Below are 19,737 nucleotides of genomic sequence, written 5' to 3' on the forward strand. Positions count from 1 at the left end.
TTCCTGTCAGTCACAGGCACAACCATCCCCTAATGTCTTAGGGCAACCTACTTCATTCCCTTATGTTATTAATCTGGGTCTTGAACCCTTTCAGTTTGCATCCCCAGTATTTGAGGACTGTTTAGGACTGAGGATGCCTGGGACCTTGTGGATGTCAAGGGACCCCTGGAACTGTGTGACTGCTGGTGGCAGCTACAGGCTCTTGAGACTACAGGGAGGGAAATTGAGTGGAAAAAAATCCAGCTGCCTCTCAGATGCCCCCCACCCCAAACCCGTCCCCATCACAAGGTCTAGAAGCACTGGTGAGTGGCCAAAGTCCCTTTAATATCCCTGAATTGCCTTACAGGTAATACTGCTGGAGGCGAGGAAGGGATGGGGGTCTGGGGTAGGAGATGGGGGAGGAGGAAGGAGGGAGAGCGCCAAGCGCTCATACAAAATATGGCCAGAAGGCTTAGCATGCATGGAAAATTATTGCTGTCGGAAGTTCCTATTTACAGGATCAACACCCTCCGTAATTGATTCTGCAACCCCTCTCCCTTCCCGCATCCCTGCCGCCTCGCTTCCCCGGGTGGGCCTGGAGCGGAGAAGCCCTCGAGAAGTGCCCCTGCTCCAGGGGTCCCTCCAGCCTCCACCCTCCACCCTCCTTTGCGGCTCAGGGGAGAGGGGGAGGGTCGGAGAGTCCGGGACTCCTGCCCCGGAGCTGAGCGCCTAGAGATGGGACAGAGGCGTGTGCTTAAAGCAGAGGGGGCCAGGGTCCGCGAGCGTGGAGGTGTGTGCTTCGGTCCTCGCCCGGGCATGCAAAAGCGCGGCGGGGGAGGTAGTGGCGGCCAATGCGGGGCAGCTGGCAGCCCCGGCCCCTCTGCCCGGGAGAGTTGCATAGACGTGGCCGGGAGGGAGCGCTCCTCCCGTGGAGCGGAGCGGGCCGGAGGCCCCAGCGGGTCCGGGGCTCAGTCGGTCCCTGGAACCTGGGGTCCCTCGAGAAGAGGCATAAATAGAAAACACATCGAGGAGGCTCCTCCCTCCGGTCTCCCTGGAGTGGAAACAGAAGGCTCAGGAGGATGGGGACCTGCCCCATGACTGGGCCTCCTGATGTCTCCCATCCCCCAGTTGAGGGTCATCAGGCTATCCCTCCCATTCTCGCGCCCTCTTCCCCAGCAAGTTCAGGCTCTGATGAGGGTGGGGCTTCTCCCTCACTCCCTGAAATGGGGGGTGTTGGGGTGGCGGACAGCCCCCTATGGCCTTTGCTGTCCCTCTCCTTGCTTGGCTCCCTGACCTCCCAGTCCAGCTGGGAAAGCCAGACCATCCCTGGTGAGGCCAAGAGATTAAATAGAATAATAAATAGATAAATCAATAAATACACAAATAAACTGGAGAGGCCCAGCCGGATGGGGACGAAGGGCATTTGTGAGGTGCCCCAGACCTCACCCCAACGAGTAAGGAGGGGTACCTGTAGTCCTGTGGGTGGGGAAAGTGCTCAGAGAATCTGGGGAGAGGCTGTCCTGGGGTGAGAGAAGGGCTACATTAGGGGGCAGGGCCCTGAACTGCCCCTCAAGTCTGCCCCAGGTCAGGTGAACTCAGAGGGGTGAGAGCTGCTAGTGGAATGAGGGGTCTGGAGAGAGTAAGGGTGGGAATGGGTGAGAAGGCCCCCCAAGGATGAGGAAGGTGGGGTGGTGGTGGTGTGTGAATGGCTGGACCTAAGGCCGAGGTGAGGAGGGGATCAGGGACAGAGTGGGGACTCCAAGAGGAGTGAAGATTAGATCCCTCAGGCCTGTGTCCTGGTGTGGATGGAGCATCCATTGCAGGTGTGAGAGTCAAAGGGGGGTTTAGGCCTTACACTGGGGGCTCCAGTAGAGAACCGGTCTGAGACTCAGCTCAGAAATGAGAGGAAAGGTCTGCAAGTTAGAAGGGGAGAGGTGCAGAGTCTGGGGTGGGGGAGGGGAGAAAATTCCGGCTCTAGGGCCCGGGAAAGGTGCGGACCTGGTGCCTGAGTTGGGAGCCTTGAGGGCGTGGACAAGGGGTCAAGGTCCGAATCTTGGTAGCCGGTAAGGACGATGTGGGTAGGGATGTACTGGGGAAGGCAGTGCCGGAAGCGAGTTCTGGGTTAGGGGCTGGAGAGAAAAGTTCCGGTCTGGGAGCGGGGTACCCGCGAGGGGCGTGGGCAGGGGAACGCAGCTGGGGGACGCTGAGGGCGCAGGTGGGGGGCCCCGGGAACGGCGGGAGGCTCAGCTGGCGAGGCCGGCGGGGGGCGGCGGGGGCGGCTCGGCCCCCTTGACGCAGGCGGCCTCGCAGTGCTTGTGGAGGTAGGACTTGAGCGCGAAGGTCTTGTCGCACTGGCGGCAGCGGTAGTGCTTGAAGGCCGAGTGCGTCTGCATGTGCGCGCGCAAGTTGGAGCGGTCGGCGAAGGCCTTGCCGCAGTGCGCGCAGCCGAACGGCTTCTCGCCCGTGTGCGAGCGCATGTGGCCCTGCAGCAGCCAGGGCCGCGAGAAGGCCTTGCCGCACACGCCGCACTTGTGGCGCAGGTTGTGCGTGAGCACGTGCATGGCCAGCGCAGGCATGGACACGTACGCCTTGCCGCACGTCGGGCACTTGCGCGCCAGCTGGCTGTCCAGGCTGCGGTGCGTCTGCTTGTGGCGGCTCAGGTTCGACGACGTAGCGTACGTCTTGCCGCACTCGGCGCACGCGTGCCGGTGCCCGCCGCCCGCCGGCGCCCCCGCGCGTCCCGCGCGTACCCCGGCGCTTCCGGCGTCCGCCGCGCCCCCGGCATCCCCACCGCCCCCGCCGCGCCGCCGCCGCGAGCGCCCGTCCGAGATGAAGAAGGCGTCCATGGAGTAACTGTCGGTCACGGCCGCCTCCCCGCGGAAGTAGCGCGCCGACAGGCTGGACTGCGGGCTCTCGGGGTCGCTGTACTCCTCCGGCGCCGCCGGCGGGTACGCGGGCTCGGCCGGCGCCAGGTCCAGGCCCGGCTTCTGGTCCGCATCGTAGCTGCTAGGGGGCAGGCAGTGCGGGGCGTAACCTGGAGGGGGCGAGACGGGAGCGGGGAAGGTGAGGCGCCCGGGAGGCGTCCCCGTGGCCGCTGTAGGGAAGTGACGGCTGCTTGTACAATAGCAGTCGCTGTCCTGCACCTGTGCTCTGGGGGTCAGGCTGCCCGAGTTCGGATCCTTACTCCGTGGGCCGCAATAAAAATCACCCCACCCCACCCTCGTGGAGCGCGGTGAGGTCAAGTTCTACTGGCTTTGTGTTAACTGTCAAGTGTTCACGGCCACGCAAGGAAGGTATTATTATTGCATCCACTTTACAGATAGAGAAACTGAGGCGTATAGTCTAAGCCCACAGCTAGTAATTGACGGAGCCAGGATCCAAACCTTGGCAGCCTGACGCTAAAGTCCAGGCTTTCTTTATTCCAGCAACATTCTGCCAGTTCCAGTGCTAGGACTTACCTGAATCTCAGTTTCCTCATCTGCAAAATGGAGCTTATGATCGGACACTCCTTCCCAGGGTCTTTGGAAGGACTGAGTAAAGTGATGAGAAGAACGATGCATTAAGCACTTCTTGTGCGCCAAGCTCTGCCGCCATGCTTTACACATGTTAACTCATTTAATCATCACAGACCCTATGAAGTAGATCCTGTTATAATCCCCATTTTACATATAAGGAAATTGAGAGAGAGAGAGAACACACAGTAATTGCTATATAAATGTTAGCTATTATAATTATGCTTTTTACTTGCTTGAAAAAGCGACTTCACTGAAGATTATTTAATTGTCTGCTTCCCCCACCAGGCTGTGAGCTTCCCGGGTGGGATCTGTGTGCCTGGCTCAAAGGAGGTGTGCAAGGAATATATGTTGTATGAAAGAATCACAATCCTGTTAGACCCACCTCCCAGGGTTGCTGGGGGATTTAAAAGAGGTCACATATGTGGCATGTAATAGATGCTCCAAGAAGGGAACTTCCTTGTACTTGCTCCCAAGCCTGTTTTGCTCCCTGATCCACTAGAAGCCTTCTGGAGTCCCCCTGTGAGATTCGTTTCCCCACCACCACCACGCCCCTCGCTCCTCTCTAGAGTTGGACCAGAAATCCTTTCCATTTTGGGATACAGTGACTGGTGGGTGAGGGGGCCAGGGCACTCGACAGGGGCTTTCCAAGGGCAGGGGCCACCCTGATTTGTCTCTGCCTCCCTGGGCCTTGTGTGGTCCCAGCACCCTCCTTGAAGTCCCTGGGGCCTGGGCTCCCAGGAGAGTTTCTGTTGTAAGCAGGGAACTGGATTCAGAGCTTTCGTCCCCTTAAACAGCCTGCCTGATTCAGCCTTCGTGCTTTTGCCTCTCATATGGCATTTTGGGATGATCACAGGGTTAAGTCTGTGTGCAGACTGTCCCACAACCTGGAAAGCAATGGTGTACCCTTTCTTTCCCTCTGTCTCTTCAGCTGCCCACACAGGGCCCTCTGAACACAGAAATGATTGGGGATTGCGGGGGTGGAGGACTCAGTAGGGAGTGGCACTGTAGTCAGATGCAGAGAGGGCACTGGTGGTGGCAGTTTTATAATGGGGGATGCTCAGCCTCTCAGCACCCCATCTTCCCCTCCTGTCTGCCTTTGGTCTGGAGGTACCCCTACCTCCCACTCCAGGAATCAGGCCTGGTACTAAAGCCCCCAAATGTTCAGGGAGTATTGTTTCAGACTGAGTTGAATACCTGTTGGGCATGCCCAGACTCCCTCTTTGTCCTTCTATATTTCTTCCCCGTGTAATTACTGATGATAATGATAATAGCTGATATTTACTGAGCACTTACTAAGTGCCAGGCTCTGTGCTAAGTGCTTCACTCCCATCACCTTGTTGAATCATCACAAAAATACCTGTTACAGGTAAGGAAACTGAGGTTCAGAGTGGTAGTGGTACTTGTTCCACCACTACCACTTGCTCAAGTGGTAGTGGTGGAACAAGAGTTGGAACCCACTGCACTGCTCCCCTTGTTTTCCACATGCTGGGAGGTCCCTGAGGAAGGGGCCATGGCTGGGTTGTTCACCTCCTATCCCCAGTGCCCCAGCTAGTGGACACTTGATAAGTATTTGTGAAATGGGTGGTGAATGGGAGATAAAGATTTGCCAGGCCAGCCTCAATCCCCGGCCCAGCAGGGTCTGCCACAGACCATTCTGTCTACTTGGTCTTGGGACAACTTGATTCCCAACACTGACTGTAGCTGGGTGACCTGGAGCAAGTCGTGCCTCTTTCTGCATCTCTGCTCCTTTCTCTGGGTATGGGGATAGTGTAGAATGCATTTGGAGGGGGTCACTGATCATGTGGCCAGTGCCTTGCATGTGCTGTTATTAAGGAAGGATGGCATATTGGTTAAGAGCACAATTTTGGCACCAGACTGCCTGGATTGAGTTCCAGTTTTACTATTCCCAGTTGTGTGATCTTGGACAAACTGACCTCTCTGTGCCTCTGTTTCCCCAGCTGTGAAATGGAAAATAAAAGCACCTAACTCACACAGTTTGCAGTACAGAGTCCGTGAATAAGCAAACAATAAGTGAAAAGTGAACAAATAGTAACCAACACTCCTGGAACACTTATATGTCAGGTACTATTTAAAGGCTCTACACACGAATGCATCCCACCCTCATGACTCTGAGGTTGGTACCATCTTACAGATGAGGAAACTGAGGCATAAGGTAGTTAGGTAACATGCCCAAGGTTGCACAGCTAGTAACTTAGAGACAGGATTCCAACCCAGTGCCTGGCACATGTTGGCTATTATTATGAATAATAATAACAATCTCCCCAGATGGGTTTCTGTGCTGCAATTTTCTCGGCATCTGCACAGACACATTTTGCAGCTCCAACCTGGGCCACTGTTTCCTCACCCAAGATGTGTAATTTCTGGCTCATGGTCTGGTGAGAAAAATTCTGGTGACCCACGTTGGTAGGAGCTCAATGGACCGGGCAGTCCTCGCTGCAGCAGGGCCCTCTTTCCGTGGTGCCCTCTGGTGGTGGCCTGCAGTACTGCAGCACCTTTCTCTTGTCGCTTGGGATCTCTATATATTGTAGAAATAGGGGCGCCTCAAACAAAGGCTCCTCCTCAGCTTAGGGACAGATGTGGAATTGCCTTCCAGACAGGAACTGTGGGGCTAGACATGATGGCCAGCAGCTGCGGAGTTTGGTATGGGTTGTGGGGTGGGAGTGGAGGGTTGTATGAGAATTTATGTGGTCATGTTGGCAGAGGTGGTTCTAACTTACTTTGTGACCTTGGTCAGGTTGCTTAACCTTTCTGGACTCTGCCTCTACTAGAAGAAGGTTGACTGGAATGCTCTAAAAACACTGTTTGCATCGTGGCTGAATAGACCCCTCAATGATGCCCATTGTCCTGTCCCCCATCCCCCAACCCCCGTCAACTCCACCTCATTCTCAGATCCACAGACCTCTCCCTACCTATGTGACCTTGGGCAAGTTATTTAACCTTTTTGTGCCACATCTGTATAAAGGAACTCATAATAGGATTGAATGAATTAATGGTGTAAAATACTTAGTACAATGCCTGGCACACAGTAGCCTCTCAAGCTGTTATTTTATTGTCATTATTATTGTCCCTACATCTCCTAGTGATACCTTCTAATCCGCTAGAGAGTGAAGGGGACACACATGGGTATCGTAGGCTGCTGTGTGACCTTGGGCAAACCACCTCACCTCTCTGGGCCTCAACCCTGGAGAATCCTTTAGGACACTATAGGCAATGCTCTTCTGACTCTCTGCATGGAACTCAGACAAGTTTTGGGTGCCTTCCTCTGCCTTACAGGTGACTGTAGAAGGCTGAGCTGCCTGTCCCCCAGCCAACAGGGTGAGAGAGGCCTCTCTTGTTTGGGTCCAGATAGAGGCAGAGAGGGCCAGGGACTCAGAGAGAAGAGACTTGGCTCTCATCCTGGCTCTTTTACTCATACTCCAGCTGTGTGACCATGGGCAAGTCACAAAGCCTCTCTGGGCTCCAGTGCCCCATTTGAGGGATAGGGAACAGAGCCACTCCTGCGATGTGGGACTATAGGGAAGGCTCAGAAACACTTCGGAGATGTAGAGATGTCATGTACATGTCACCTGAGAATGACTTTTGGTTTTCCCTGCTTAAGAGTCTTGATATTTTAGACTGAAGGTCCAGAATACATTTTTTAAAAATTCTGCAAGGGAATTTTATGAGAAATCAGGTGCTGGGTGCTTTGCAGACATTGTCTCTTCCAATTGTCTGATCCCTTGGGGTGAGGGTGGAGGCATCTCTGAGAAGTACTTCTGCTCCTACTGCTTCCAGCTACCCCTGCGCCCTCTCCGTGTGCCAGGCACTGCACCAAGCCCAGAGGCCCAGAGAGGGGAGAGGAGTTGCCAAGGTCACTGGAGGAGGAGTAAGGCTCAAAACCCTCCAGAGTCTGTGTTTTTTTCCAAAACCCCTGAGCAGGCATGGAGACCTGCTAGGGGAGGGAAGATTTTCAATTGGTGGGAGGAAAGGGTGGTGGGTTTCTTCAAATACTACCACCCAGCTGGCCTGTGTCTGATGGGATGATGGGGAATTGGGGGTGGGGAGAAGCTATTCTTCTAGAAAATGCACCAGCCCTTTGTAAATTTTTGTAAATGATCAATAAAAGTAATGACTAACACTTATTGAGCACTTACTATGTGCAAGGCACCCTGCTTGGTGCTTTATGCACATTAGCTTGTGTCTAAGGGAATGTGGTGGTCACTTGCTCCGGTGCCCTAGTTCTGCAGAAGCTGAAGCCCAGAGAGGGGCCTTGACCAGATCACAAAGCAAGTTCACACCAGAGCTAGGCTGACCTCCTGACTCCCAGGCCAGTGTTCTTTTTCCCAGTCTCTCTCAGATTCCCAGTGTTGCAAACTTCCTCCAGGGAATTTCCAGCCCAAATCCCACTTCCCTGTCTCAAGATGAGCAGAAGAGAGGGGCCTAGTAATGGGCCAGCTTCCCAGGTGGCCCACTTTCCTGAGGAGGGCCAGGCCCTGCTAGGTGGGGGGGCTGGAGGGGCTGCTGCATGAGTATATTTAGAGCTGTGTCTTGCTGTGCCAGGGCCTCGGGCCTCGAGAATCAGCTCCAGCCAGCTGAGCAGAAAGCCAGGTCTGTCAGCAGCAAAGCAGGATAAAAATAGTTTCTCCTGTCTGCTCACAGAGCTGGGCAAAGGGGCTGGTACCTCCCCCTCCCCTTATTATAGCATCTTTGTTAGCGGTTCCCTGGGCACTGGACCAGAAATGACACCCACCTCCTCCAAGGGCCTGGCAGCTGGTACACCTGCCCACTGGGGAGGGGGGGGTCCCTGAGTCCAGATGAGTGGTGGGCAGAGTGAGGTCTGGCCCAACATAACCAGGGCTGTAGGGTGCGGGGCTCGTGCCCACTGACTCAGACCCAGGGAGTGTTGAGAGGATTCCAGGGCCCCTCCCCACCATCCCTCCCTCCTGAAATCCCCCATATTCTGGTTTTTCCTGACTGTGACCCAATTCCCGTGGCCCACAGGGAGGTCTACAGCTCTGTAGGAATCGATAGGAAAGGTTTTTCAAGGGGTTGTGGGGATAGGCATGGCGGCTGAGGGTCTGGAGTTGCCCAGCACTGGTTGGTGGGGCAGCCTCCTGCTCCCTCCAGGGTGCCCCTGGGGCCCTTTCTGGGCCTCCTCGAGACTGGCTGTCATGCACAATGCACATTGTCTCTCCAGGCCCCCTGCTTTTCTGCCCTACCCTCTCTGTGCCCCAGAAGGTGCCCATGCCAACTTCCCTTCCTAGCCAAAGGCTGGCAGTGGACACTCCATCCCAGGGGAGACCACAGCTGGAAGGAGGCCAAGAGTTCTGGGGGGCTCATCTCTCTCAGCAGCGTCTCGCATGCCCCCCAGAGGGCCTCCAGGCTGTGGGGATCCCTGGAACATGTAGATGAAGCACCCACCAGGGAGGGGTGATGCGGTCTGTCATTTATGCCCTTGTCATCTCGGGCAAGTAATCTCTCTGGCCTCAGGTTTGCCTCTGGCAGTTGAAGCTAACCTTCCTCAGCACTCTGCTGTTACTGCCATTTGCCCACTGTGTGTGTGTGTGTGTGTGTGTGTGTGTGAGATGGGGATGTATAAATTGCTGTGCTGCCATAGGGACTTGATGTACTCTCCCGTCCTCTCTCAGAAGCCACAAACTGAGACTGTCCAAAGAGTGGACACTCAGTCTGGGCCCCTCATGTCCCCCTTGTGACCCCAGGCTTTAAGGGGGACCAGGGGCCCCAGATTCAGTATCCCACATGGACCCTGTTGTTCCACATTCCCAGTGACTAAGTCTTAGGAAAATCAGATTTTGGGGTCCCTAGAAGGTCAGAGCTGAAAGAGATCAAGTTTGACTGCTTTTTTCCGTAAGAGAGAAACTGAGGCTCGGGTAAGGGAAGATTAGTTCAGAGCCACAGAGAAAGCTGATGGTGGCTCTAAGACTTGAACCAGCCAGCCTTGAGAGTAGACCTGGACATGACCTTGGACTAGAAATTGGATCTGGATCCTGATCCTGGAGCCTGAACATTGACCCGGACATGGATTGAAACTTGAACTTGGACATGGATTTGTTCTGAATTTTGGAGTGGACCTGTAACCTGGGACATTGACCTTGGACCTAGACTTCAGACCTTGTCCTAGACCTAAGGTTGAACATGGACATTGGACCTGGACATTAGACTGGACGTTGGTCATGGACTTTGAACCTGGACCTCTGACATGTCTCTGATCTTGACCTTGGACCTGGACCAAGACCAAGATGCCCGGGGCAGAACACTCATATGGGCCTGCTGTGTGTCCTTGGGCACCTCCTCAGCCATCTCTGGGCTCCCTCTGCCAAGGGATTGGAGCTACCCTTTTGCATCCCTGCTCCCCAAATGGGCTTTCTGAAGTGTGGGGTAGATGTGTGGCAATTGGGGACTTTCAGCCAGGTTCCCAGGCCTGGCCTGGAGCGACTCCCCGGCGCCATCAGAGGGGGTAAGCAGAAGCGGGTGCTGGTATATTGTGGTCAACTAGATAAGCCTATGGGCAGAAGTAGGAGCACTTCCTCAGCTGCTGGGGAGGCTTAATGTAGCTGCAGAGGGCAGACAAGTGCGTTATTGGATTGGCATTGATCCCTCATCTGCCTGGGTCAGATGCACTCTGAAGGAGTATGGGGGCAGGATGGGGTGGGGGTGCAGAGGAAGGAGGACCTGGCATCCAGCTGGACTTCAGAGTTAGGGTGTGAGGAGAGGTAGACGCGCCAGGGGCAGTGAAGATGTCCACTGGTCCATGGAGACCACTGCTATGCAGATGGATGGGCAGCAGCCTACCCTGAGATGGCTGAATCCCTAGCATTCCCCAGGATGGGGGCCTAGGCCTGTGAAGGGGTGGGCTTGGTAGAGTTGCAGGGCGAGGTTCTCAGGGGGTTAGGAGGATGTGAGTTGGCATCTCACCGAGAGACTGAATCTGTGCTCAGAATCACCCAGGGGAGAGGAGGGGAAGGGAAGGCTCCATGGAGGCAGAAAGCAGTGGAGGAGCAAGAGGAGCAGGAGGGAGAGAAAAGAGGCATCGCACTGGAGCGGATGGTGAAATCAGATCTGCTCTCCCTTCTTTGGGGAGCTCTGCAGAGAGACCTGGAACTTTCCGCATTTGTGGGGCTTCTCCTTCCCTATTTAGGGGTTCTGTGCATTCAGGGGGAGCCTGGAGCCCAGATGCACCTGCCACACCCTCTGGCCAGCCCATGGAGGCTGAGAAGGAAGGGAGTAAGGAAGCAAAGAAGAGCGTTGCTGGTGTGTGTGTGTGTGTGTGTGTAGGAGGAGGAGGAGGAGTCCTCCAGGAATTCTCCAGCACTCCCAGCCTTTCCCTGAGCTGGGGGTACACTCTTTAATTAGGGGTCCTGCATCTTCATCAGTTAGGAGCCTGTGGTTCCCCTGACCTCCACATTCATAGGCTCCCTTCCCCAGATTCCCCTCCCACCAGTCTCATCCTGACTCTGCAGCCGTTGCTGCAGCAATGGCTTGTAAGAGGATCTTTCTAATAACTGGAACTATCTCCAGCCCCAGGCCCTCCCCCTTCCCTCCCTCCTTTCTCCTCCCCCCTCCTTCTCTCCCTCACTCTCCTCACCTCCCCCCCTCCCCTCTTTCTCCTTGTTTACCCAGCACACTTACACACGCTGAGAGAGAAAAACGTCAGCTCAGCAATTTTTCACACTTCCCTCAAATGCTCAGCAAGGTTATTTCCGGCAGAACGGAGACAACGGACCACTAGGAGCCAGCAGGCTCTCTGAGGACCCCCAGCACCCCTTCCCACCCGTGGAGTGAGGGAGCCTTCACTTCCCAATCTGGCCACACCCCAAGGGTGGAAGAGGCCCCCGATAACAGAACAAGGCAGACCCTGTGTTTCCTGGCCATACCAGAGCTTGAAGGGTCACCCCCTGGTCTCCAACACTAACCATTTACTGCAGACACTGCCAGGGCACCCAGGTCAGGGTGCCTGTCCTCAGCATGGGGCAGCCTGCAGAGACTGAAGCCAAGAAAAACGCCTGGCCTCAGAAACTCTGCCACCCTCAGCCAGACATCAGATGGCAAATGGAGCCCTACAGAAACCCTGACAATGCCCCCCTGCATTCTTTTAGACCCTCATCCAGTCATCTCCACTGCCTCCCAACCCAAACTTGACCTTCACAGAAGCTGAGCTTGTCAAAGTTGGAAGGATACTTAGATCATGCCATCCAAACTCTCACTGCTGAGGAGGCGGAGGACCAGAGAAGGGAAGGCACTTGCCCAAGGTCACAGAGCAAGTCAGAGATCTAAAGCCCAGGCCTCCCAGAGTTCCAGACCAGATATCGGACTATCAGGACAGCCTCAGGATTCCCCAGAGGGAGCTGGTCTGGAGCCCTTTGGGGAAAGGGCCAAGGACAGGGATGGTTCTAGGGTATCAAAGCTGGTAGAACATCCCTGCTGATGGCTTTGCCCTTACCCTGCTTCCCACCATTCACTCGGGGGCTCCTTTCAAAGCTTTTTTGGACTGAATTCAAGGCAAGGCGTTCCTGCCTCCCTCCTGAGGAACAGTCTGCAGTTTTGGCTGTGCATGAGAAATTCTCTGGGCTTCTCTAGGTTTTCTCAGCTGGCCTGGGACAGGACCAAGGGGGACTCAGCGGGCAGAAGCCCAGGGCTTTGTGTCAGTTCCCCAAGGGATCCACATCCCAGGCTTGCAGGCATTTCCATTTCTACCCAGGTCCCCAGCCCTGGCATGGCCCCAGGTCCACCCTCTGTCCTGCCAGCACTCAGATAAGCCCAGCCATATCCCTGGGCTTCAGTCCTTAACCCCAAGAGGTCCTGGGGTCAAGAAAAGAGGACAGTAGAATATGAGACATGTGGGCAAAGAAAAAGGGAGGTTGATTCTCTTGGGGATCTGGGGGAGGCCAGGAGATGAGGGGCTGTAGCTGTATCCCTGATCACTCCCTAATTTCTTTGACCTTGATGAGGTCACAGAGCCTTTTACCCAGCGCCCTCTTGCTACCTGGCTTGGCAGAGTGATGGAATGTGGGTGAAGTGCTTGGAAATCCCTGAGGCAGAAGCTCCCACCCTCCTGCCTTTGCCATCTCAGCTTCCCCCCTCTTCTTCAGTGCTTTCTTCTCTCCTTTTTCTCTCCTCTCCTCTCCCCGTCTCTCTCTCTCTCTCTCACACACACACACCCCCCAAAGCTGATGCCACATGTGATGTCAGATTTCTTACTGCCAAAGGGATGCCCCCGCTCCAGACACCTGTCCTGGTGGGGACCATCAGAGGAGAACCCCTTTGTGATCCCCTTCATGGGGGATGGGGTCCACAGAAGCAGTCTCTGATTTTTCTCCACACCCTCCAGAGATCACCCCCTTCTGGGCCTGAATGACCTCTGTTGTCCCCCAAACCCTTGTCCCTACAGGCACTTGCTCTGAAAAGAAATAGAGTGTGTTGGGGGTAGGGGACTGACGAAAAACAGCAGGGCTGGCTCTGGAGGGGAGTGAGAAACTGGAGGGGGAGGGAGTGCAGCCCAGGAAACCAGGAGCCACTTTGGGGGAACTCCTCCTAGAAATTTCCTCTTCCTCTCAGTCCCCAGGATAGGCCCAGCCTTTGGCAGGCATGCGGCTGAGGGTAACAAAAGAGTTGCTGAGAGAGGGGGCCGAGAACACTTGTCTGGCATCGCCAGGGGGAGTAGGCTTGAAGGGAAAGAGGGTGCCCCCAGCTACCCCCAGGGAACCAACCCTATTTCCCCAGGGATTGGTAGTCCAGGCCGGTTTACCTTCCCCATCAAGGAAGCACTCTCGGGGAACCAGACTCCTTCCCTCAACCACGGAGAGGGGACCCTCAGATTGCCTTATGCATTAGCCCCCCAGCACTAGCCCTTCATGGGCACCTCTCTCTCTCCATTCTCTCACCACCCCTCACTCTGGCACCAATCTAGGGCCACAACTTTCAAAGTCTGGGCTGGCGCTCGATGGCGGGATGGGCCGACCCTGCGACTTTCCCTTTGTACGGACCTGGCCCTTGCCCCGCCCGCCCAGCCCTTGGGAAGCCCGGGAGGCGCACACGGCCAGGGTCATCTTCTCCCGGGGTTCCCTACCGCGCGCACCCCTCCTCGTGGCCCGAGTTGGGGAGGGCCCGAACTCCCCTGCCCTCTTCTCCCCCACCCCCCCGCCGGGTCCCACTCACCGTTGTCCTCGGGCGGCCCCCGGGCGCCAGGCAGCACGTAGGCGGTCTCCAAGGGGTGATAGGTGGGGGCCGGCACCCCGCTGCACTGGAAGCCGTCCCCTTTGATCTTCTTTACCAGGAAGGAGCGGGGCATGGTGCGACTGGCGGGGGGCTCGGCGGGGGCACTAGCGAGGGGCCCCGGTGGGGGGAGGCGGTCAGCCGGGCGCGATTGGCTGGCTGTGCGGGGTTTCAGCACTGGACAGCTCCCAGCGGGCGGGCGGGCGGGCGGCCGAGCGGAGCCGGCACCGGTGGCGGCGGCCCCGGCTCTGGCTCTGGCTCTCGCTCGGGCTTGGCGGCGGCGGCGCGCAGACAGGCGATCGCTGGAGCTGTGCTCAGCACTCCGGCTGCCGGCTTTATATGGGACGCAGGCTGGAGGAGATCAGGTGGTCCCCTAGCAATGGAACTGTTCAGCGCTCTAATCCATCAAATGTCCCCCAGGACAATCGCTCCGCACACGTTCCCCTGAACCGGCGGCGGTGGGGGCAGGCCAGGCTCAGGGAGCAGCGGGCAGGCAGGAGGGGAGAAAGTGAGGGTGAGAAAGGCGCAGAGATATAGAGAGACGGAGAAAGGGGGGGAGGGAGACAAGGGGGAGAGAGAGAGAAGAGATACATAGAGAAAGACAGAGACATACAGAGAAAGAGAGACACACACACTGAAAGAGGTAGAAATAGGAGCAGAGAGACCAAGATAAGGACAAAAAGACACAAGAGAGAAACAGAGAGAGAGAAGAAAGGCAGAGATGGAGAGAAGTAGCAACACACACACCCACGGGAGAAAAAGAGAGCTCCGGATACACAAAAACAAAGCACCCCAGGGATGCAAAGAAAGGGAAAGAAAAGTGCAAGACAGAGAGAGAAAGAGAGGGGAGAGGAGGTAGAGTGGTCTGAGCAGGCGGGGTTCAGGCACATGGGAACAGGGAAGGGAATGCAAAGAAAAGAGTGTGAGCTCGCCAGCGGCGATCCTCCTGCCTCCAGCCCTCTCCCTGTCCCCCAATTTTGAAGGGGCTAGTTTGGACACTCAGCTGTTAACTAGGGGAAGTCATCCCCCCACCCCAGCTTGGCCTCCCACTGAAGCCCCCTGTTGGGTTTGGGGTTTAACTTTCTTCTTCCAGAACTGATGGGGGGAGCAAGTCCCTGATGCCGATGCCCAGCCCCGCTCAGCCAGTCCTGTTCCGGTGCCTAGCTCAGGCGCGCGCTGCAAGAGGAAGTGAAAATCGTCCTGTAATTAATTTCCCTGCTGCCAGGGGGGTGGTGGTTTTGACACATCCGAGGCTGTGTCTTTCCCTGAAGCGGGGAGCAGACAATAGAGACACGTGGACTGGGAAGGGAGAGGGGGAAAGGGAGGGGGAGTGGGGCTCCCGCTGGAACTCTTCGCAGGTCAGCTCCTTTGTCTCCAGGAGGATCTGAGCAGACCCCCCCCACCCCCACCCCCACCCCAATCCAGCCAAAACCTAGGGGAGCTCCCATATCTGGGCAGGACCAAGGAGCAGTAGAATGCAACCCCCTGACCAGAGAGGCTGCTTGGTAAAGTGCCATGGTGGTGGGCCGGCTTCAGCAAGTATGGGATGTTCAGAGCACAAGAGTCCCGGAATCAGACTCTAGGAATGCCAAGATCTCATTGGTTAACAGCATTCTGCTTATGGGATGCCAGGCTGATGCAGTGGGTATGTGCTTTGGGGACTGGGTCATCCAATACCAGTTGGGAGACTAAGACCCATGGAGGCTAAGAGAGGCCATGGAGGTGCCCAAGGTCCCATAGTGAGTCAGCAAAAATTTCCAGAGACCGCCCCCCACCCCCCGCCGGCTTTTGGGCCCTCACACAGTCTTTCAGGTGTCGCTTAGAAACCTCGGAATGAAATTTGGGCCCCTGATCTTGCCAAGGCCCTGAATGATCTGGGGGACCCTGCCCATCTTCTCAGCCATATTGCCCCATATTTTGCCCTCTGGGACTTTTTTTAACCTCAGTCACAGAGGGCTGAGGTGCTCACACCCCCTGATTCATGGCACACCCAGTATTCCCTACTCCAGCCACACAAGCTGACTTCTAGTCTTGCAGGCTTCCTGCTCTCTCTTGGCCTCCACACTGGTTCCTCTGTTCAGAGGAACCCTCCATTTCACCCTAGTTCACCCCTACTTGTCCTCAGGGCATAGTTGAGGCATCACTTCCTCTGTGAAGTGCCCCTGACTTCCTACATGGTAGGGCCAGCTTGCCCATTGGCCTCTGAGCTTTGTGACTCTGTCCTGTGTTTGGCTCAGCATACTCTTACAGGATGCAGTAGGGTATCCCAGCTCCCCTACTTACTAGCCATGAGATCTTGGGCAAGTTATTCAACTTCTTTGTGCCTCAGTTTCCCATTTTATAAAATGGGAATAATAATTGTTAGTTCAGGGGTTGTTGGGAGCATTACAAGAATTGCTGTTTGCAGAAGGGCTTGGAATGGTGCCTGACATATAGTACATGCTCATTCCATGTGGATTCTATATGTACAGTTGCACCTGGAGCACCCAGGGTTCATCTAACACATGTTTGTGGGGTTCTGTGGAATAAGTGGTGACCTAGACAGTCCTAGCCCCTCGTCTCCTTGGAGGTGACATTCAAGGGACATAAAACTGGGTGGGATGGAGAGTGCTGGTACCTAGACAGGGTGGCCAGCAAGGGTCACCTGGAAGAGGTGACATCGAAGCAGAGACGTGAGTGATGAGATGGAGCCAGCCATGGGAGGAGCCAGGGAAAGAGTGCTTCAGACAGAGGCTCCACAAGTTCAAAGGCTCTGAGGCAAAAATGAGCTTGGGCCAGTTCAGGAACAGCAAGGAGTGGAAGGAGATGAGGTCAGGAAGTTGGCAGGGCCAGAACCCAGAAGGTGCTCAATAAATCATATGAGTGAATGACTGTGGGGTGAGAGTCAGCCTTAAAAGGTGGACATATTGGTTGGAGAATTAACTTTTCACTGCTCACATAGAGGAAGTTGTTGATAGTTATTCGTGGTGTAGTCATATTTTTGAGTTTGTTCTGGGTACTGGGATCTCCGTCCCCTAGGGGTGCCTAGTCCAGTGAGGTAAATAAGACAAGTCGGTGCCCATGAGCTCAGCTCCTCTACCTGCTTGATGATTCTATCATTCCTACCTCTTCCATAAGAGATGGTAAAACTGGGCCCAGAGAGCTTCACAGGACACTGAGGGTCCACAGTGACTTAGGGACAGAACTGGGGCTGGACTCTCCCTCACCAGGTGGGCAGGGTGGAGAGGTAATCCCCCCTTGAATTGACAGATGGAGGTGATGTATCCAAGGTCCCATAGCTCACTAGTGTCAGGTTGAAGATCAGATGCCAAGTCTCTGACCTCCAGCTGGTAGGTGGTATCAGCACCTTTAGCAGATAAGAAGAAACCCTCAGCCCAGAAGGTGAAGTTCAAAAATACCTACGGTGTCGGGTGTCCTTAAGCATGGATGAAATACACAACTTCTGGCATGGTTTCAGCACTGGGACACCATGGAGGGCCTTCTGTCTCCCAAACCTCCCCCAACACCAGCTCACTGGTTCAGAAAGTCCACTTTCTGGAATTCATTTTTCCAAGTCACATCAAATTAAGGAAAGAATTTTTTTCCCAGGGATGCTTGCTGTACCATCATAGACTGGAATAAAACCCCCAAGTTGGAGACAATGAGGAGGGGCTGTGAAGAAGACATCCCCTGGATGGAATATTCTGCAGCCATTAAAAATTATCATATGGGGGAAGACCTCATGGAATTATATTCAGTGAAAGATGCAGAATCTTGAAATCTCTCACAGCATGTTTACAACTATGGACCAAAGTAAAAATAAACATGCACAGAAAAGTGAAAGAAGGGTGGTGGAACTACGGATGTTTCTCCACCTTCTTTTTGTGTTTTCCTAAAGACCATAAAATGTTTCAGTTCAAGAAACATTTATCTTGAGTACTTGCTAACGACTCCCTTACTTCTGAAGAGAAGAAATGATAAAGTTTCGTAAAACATGTCAGGATATTCATTCTTCTGACTTCTGGGAAGATAGCATTGCCGATGGCAAATTTCCCCAACGACAACAATAATTATTATTATATCAACAGTGGCTCCGCATGCCTGGCACTGTTCTAAACATCTACCCTTCACAGAAGCTGGCCTTGCCAGGGGCTTTCGATAGAGGGATTTGGAATCAGCCTGTTTTCAGTTCAAATCCATGCTCTGCCATTTCCCAGCTCTGTGATTCTCTGTACTTCCCTTTCCTCGTCTGTAACATGGAGATTTTAATAGGAACTATCTCCAATGTTTCAGTGATGATTAAATGATAATGTACCTGTAAAGTGTTTAGAGCAGTGCCTGGCACAGAGTAACCTGACTTGATAATTGTTGACTATTTTTTGTTTACATTTCGTCACTAACCTAAGCCTCACCATGACCTCATGGGAGAAAGCTCTGTTATCAGCCCGATCGACAGACCTGGGTGAAATGACTGGCTCAAGGCCATATGGTTACTGTGCGGAGGAGCTGGGGAGGGTCTGACATCTATGTGGTCCACTGCCTGCCTCCCCAGGAGTCCCAGTCTTGTCATAATGGGTTTAGCTGGTGAGGGCTGCAGGCTCGGCCCTCCCTAGTCTGCTCTGATATCCCTCAGATTTCAACCCTGCCCTGCCCATCACTAAGGAGGGCAGCTACTAGTGTCTGGGTGTGAATCTCAGTGCTGTGTAACCCCAGGTGGTTGGCAGAGCCGCCCTGAACCTCACTCTGCATATCTGTAAAGAGGGGACCAGACATCACATTTGCAGGCTTTGCTCCATAGTGTTAGGAAGAAGCACTGCTCTGGGAGTCAGGAGACTGATTCTAGGCTCGCCTCTGCGATCTCTGCTCCCTCTTCTGGGCTCCAGCTTTCTGGTCTGTTGAATGGGCATGGGACAAGATGGTCCCTGAGCTGCTGTCCAGAGCCGATAATGGATTCTGTATGAATTCCAAGGAGGAGAGTGGCCACAAATGCATCCACTCCACGCTGATGGGGCTCTTTCTCTGGTAAGCTTCACTTACTCTGCCTGTTTCTCCAGTGTATTTCCCCAGGCCCTCCTCTTCTGAGCCAAAGGAAAGAGGGTAGGAAAAGCCTGAAACTGACTCTTCACGGCTCTGTACACCACGACTCAGAGACGACTTGCCCAAGGCCATGTGGGGGGCCTCTGGAATCTGACAGCTGCTGTGTTCTCTCTCTGGTCATTTTGGTCCTCGGAAGCAGATTTGAAAACAGAGATGGAAGTGCAGGAGATTTATTGGGGACAACACCTGCAAGAAAAAGAGGTGTGCCTTCAAACCAGGGTGCAGGTCTGACACCTGTGAAAGGAGAGGTGGGAGACAGGGAGATCGGGTAAGAGGAGCCCCAGGCCGTGGTGCAGCTTGAAGGAGGACTGGCCAACCCTACAGGGAGCTCCAGCCCCAAGATCTCCTGCAGAGGAGTCCCATGCTGGGCAGAATGTCCAGGCCCTGGTTCCCCACCGTGCCCAGTCATCAGCGGGGTGTCCTGGAAGGAGGTGGCCTCAGCTCAGACACTGTGGCCGATTGAGAGGGCGCTGCAGTGGGAGGCTGTCAAGGACTGCAGTCCGAGTGGCAGGCACCTCCCCACAGCCACCACATGTTTTTCTTTATTCATTTAATAAACACTTACAGCTCTGGGCTGCATGCCAGGTACTCATCTACACACCTTACAAATATCGCCTTAGTTAATCCTCACACTCGCCTTCTGACTCGTCAGTATCGTCAGCCCCATTTTCAGGAGAGGAAGCTGATCCCAGAGAGGTTAAGAAACTTGTTCAAGGTTTTACAGCCAGTAGGTGGTGAGCCATGGGTCCAACCCAGAGAGTCTGCGCCAGAGGCTGTGCTTTCACCACTCTGCCACCCTGCCTCCTCTCCAGCTGCAAGGGCCCTGGCCACGATTTCTGGGAACCGTTCCATGTTCATTCCTCATTGGCTCAGGAGCTTAGAGCCTCGACAGACTTCAGGAAGGGGCCAGTTGGGGGTGTGTCAGAGTCCCAGA

General features: G+C 54.8%; 1 protein-coding gene across 1 annotated transcript; it reads right to left on the reverse strand.

Annotated features, from left to right (window-relative positions):
• Positions 1-2,222: 2,222 nt before the first annotated feature.
• SCRT2 (scratch family transcriptional repressor 2) lies at positions 2,223-13,803 on the reverse strand. Its single transcript, XM_061209636.1, has 2 exons — positions 13,671-13,803; positions 2,223-3,013 (listed from the first exon to the last, which is right to left on the reverse strand). Exons 1-2 carry the CDS (start codon positions 13,801-13,803, stop codon positions 2,223-2,225), a joined length of 924 nt encoding a protein of 307 aa, XP_061065619.1.
• Between the last annotated feature and the right edge of the window lie 5,934 nt (positions 13,804-19,737).

This window comes from Eubalaena glacialis, chromosome 13, assembly GCF_028564815.1.
Source record: "Eubalaena glacialis isolate mEubGla1 chromosome 13, mEubGla1.1.hap2.+ XY, whole genome shotgun sequence".
NCBI classification, from domain to species: Eukaryota; Metazoa; Chordata; class Mammalia; order Artiodactyla; family Balaenidae; genus Eubalaena; species Eubalaena glacialis.

Excerpts from the sequence above, each read along its gene's own strand:
- SCRT2 (XM_061209636.1), bottom strand. The coding sequence starts at position 13,803 with ATGCCCCGCTCCTTCCTGGTAAAGAAGATCAAAGGGGACGGCTTCCAG. Across the intron at positions 3,014-13,670 it reads GGGGCCGCCCGAGGACAACG|GTTACGCCCCGCACTGCCTG; the intron begins GTGAGTGGGACC and ends CGCCCCCTCCAG.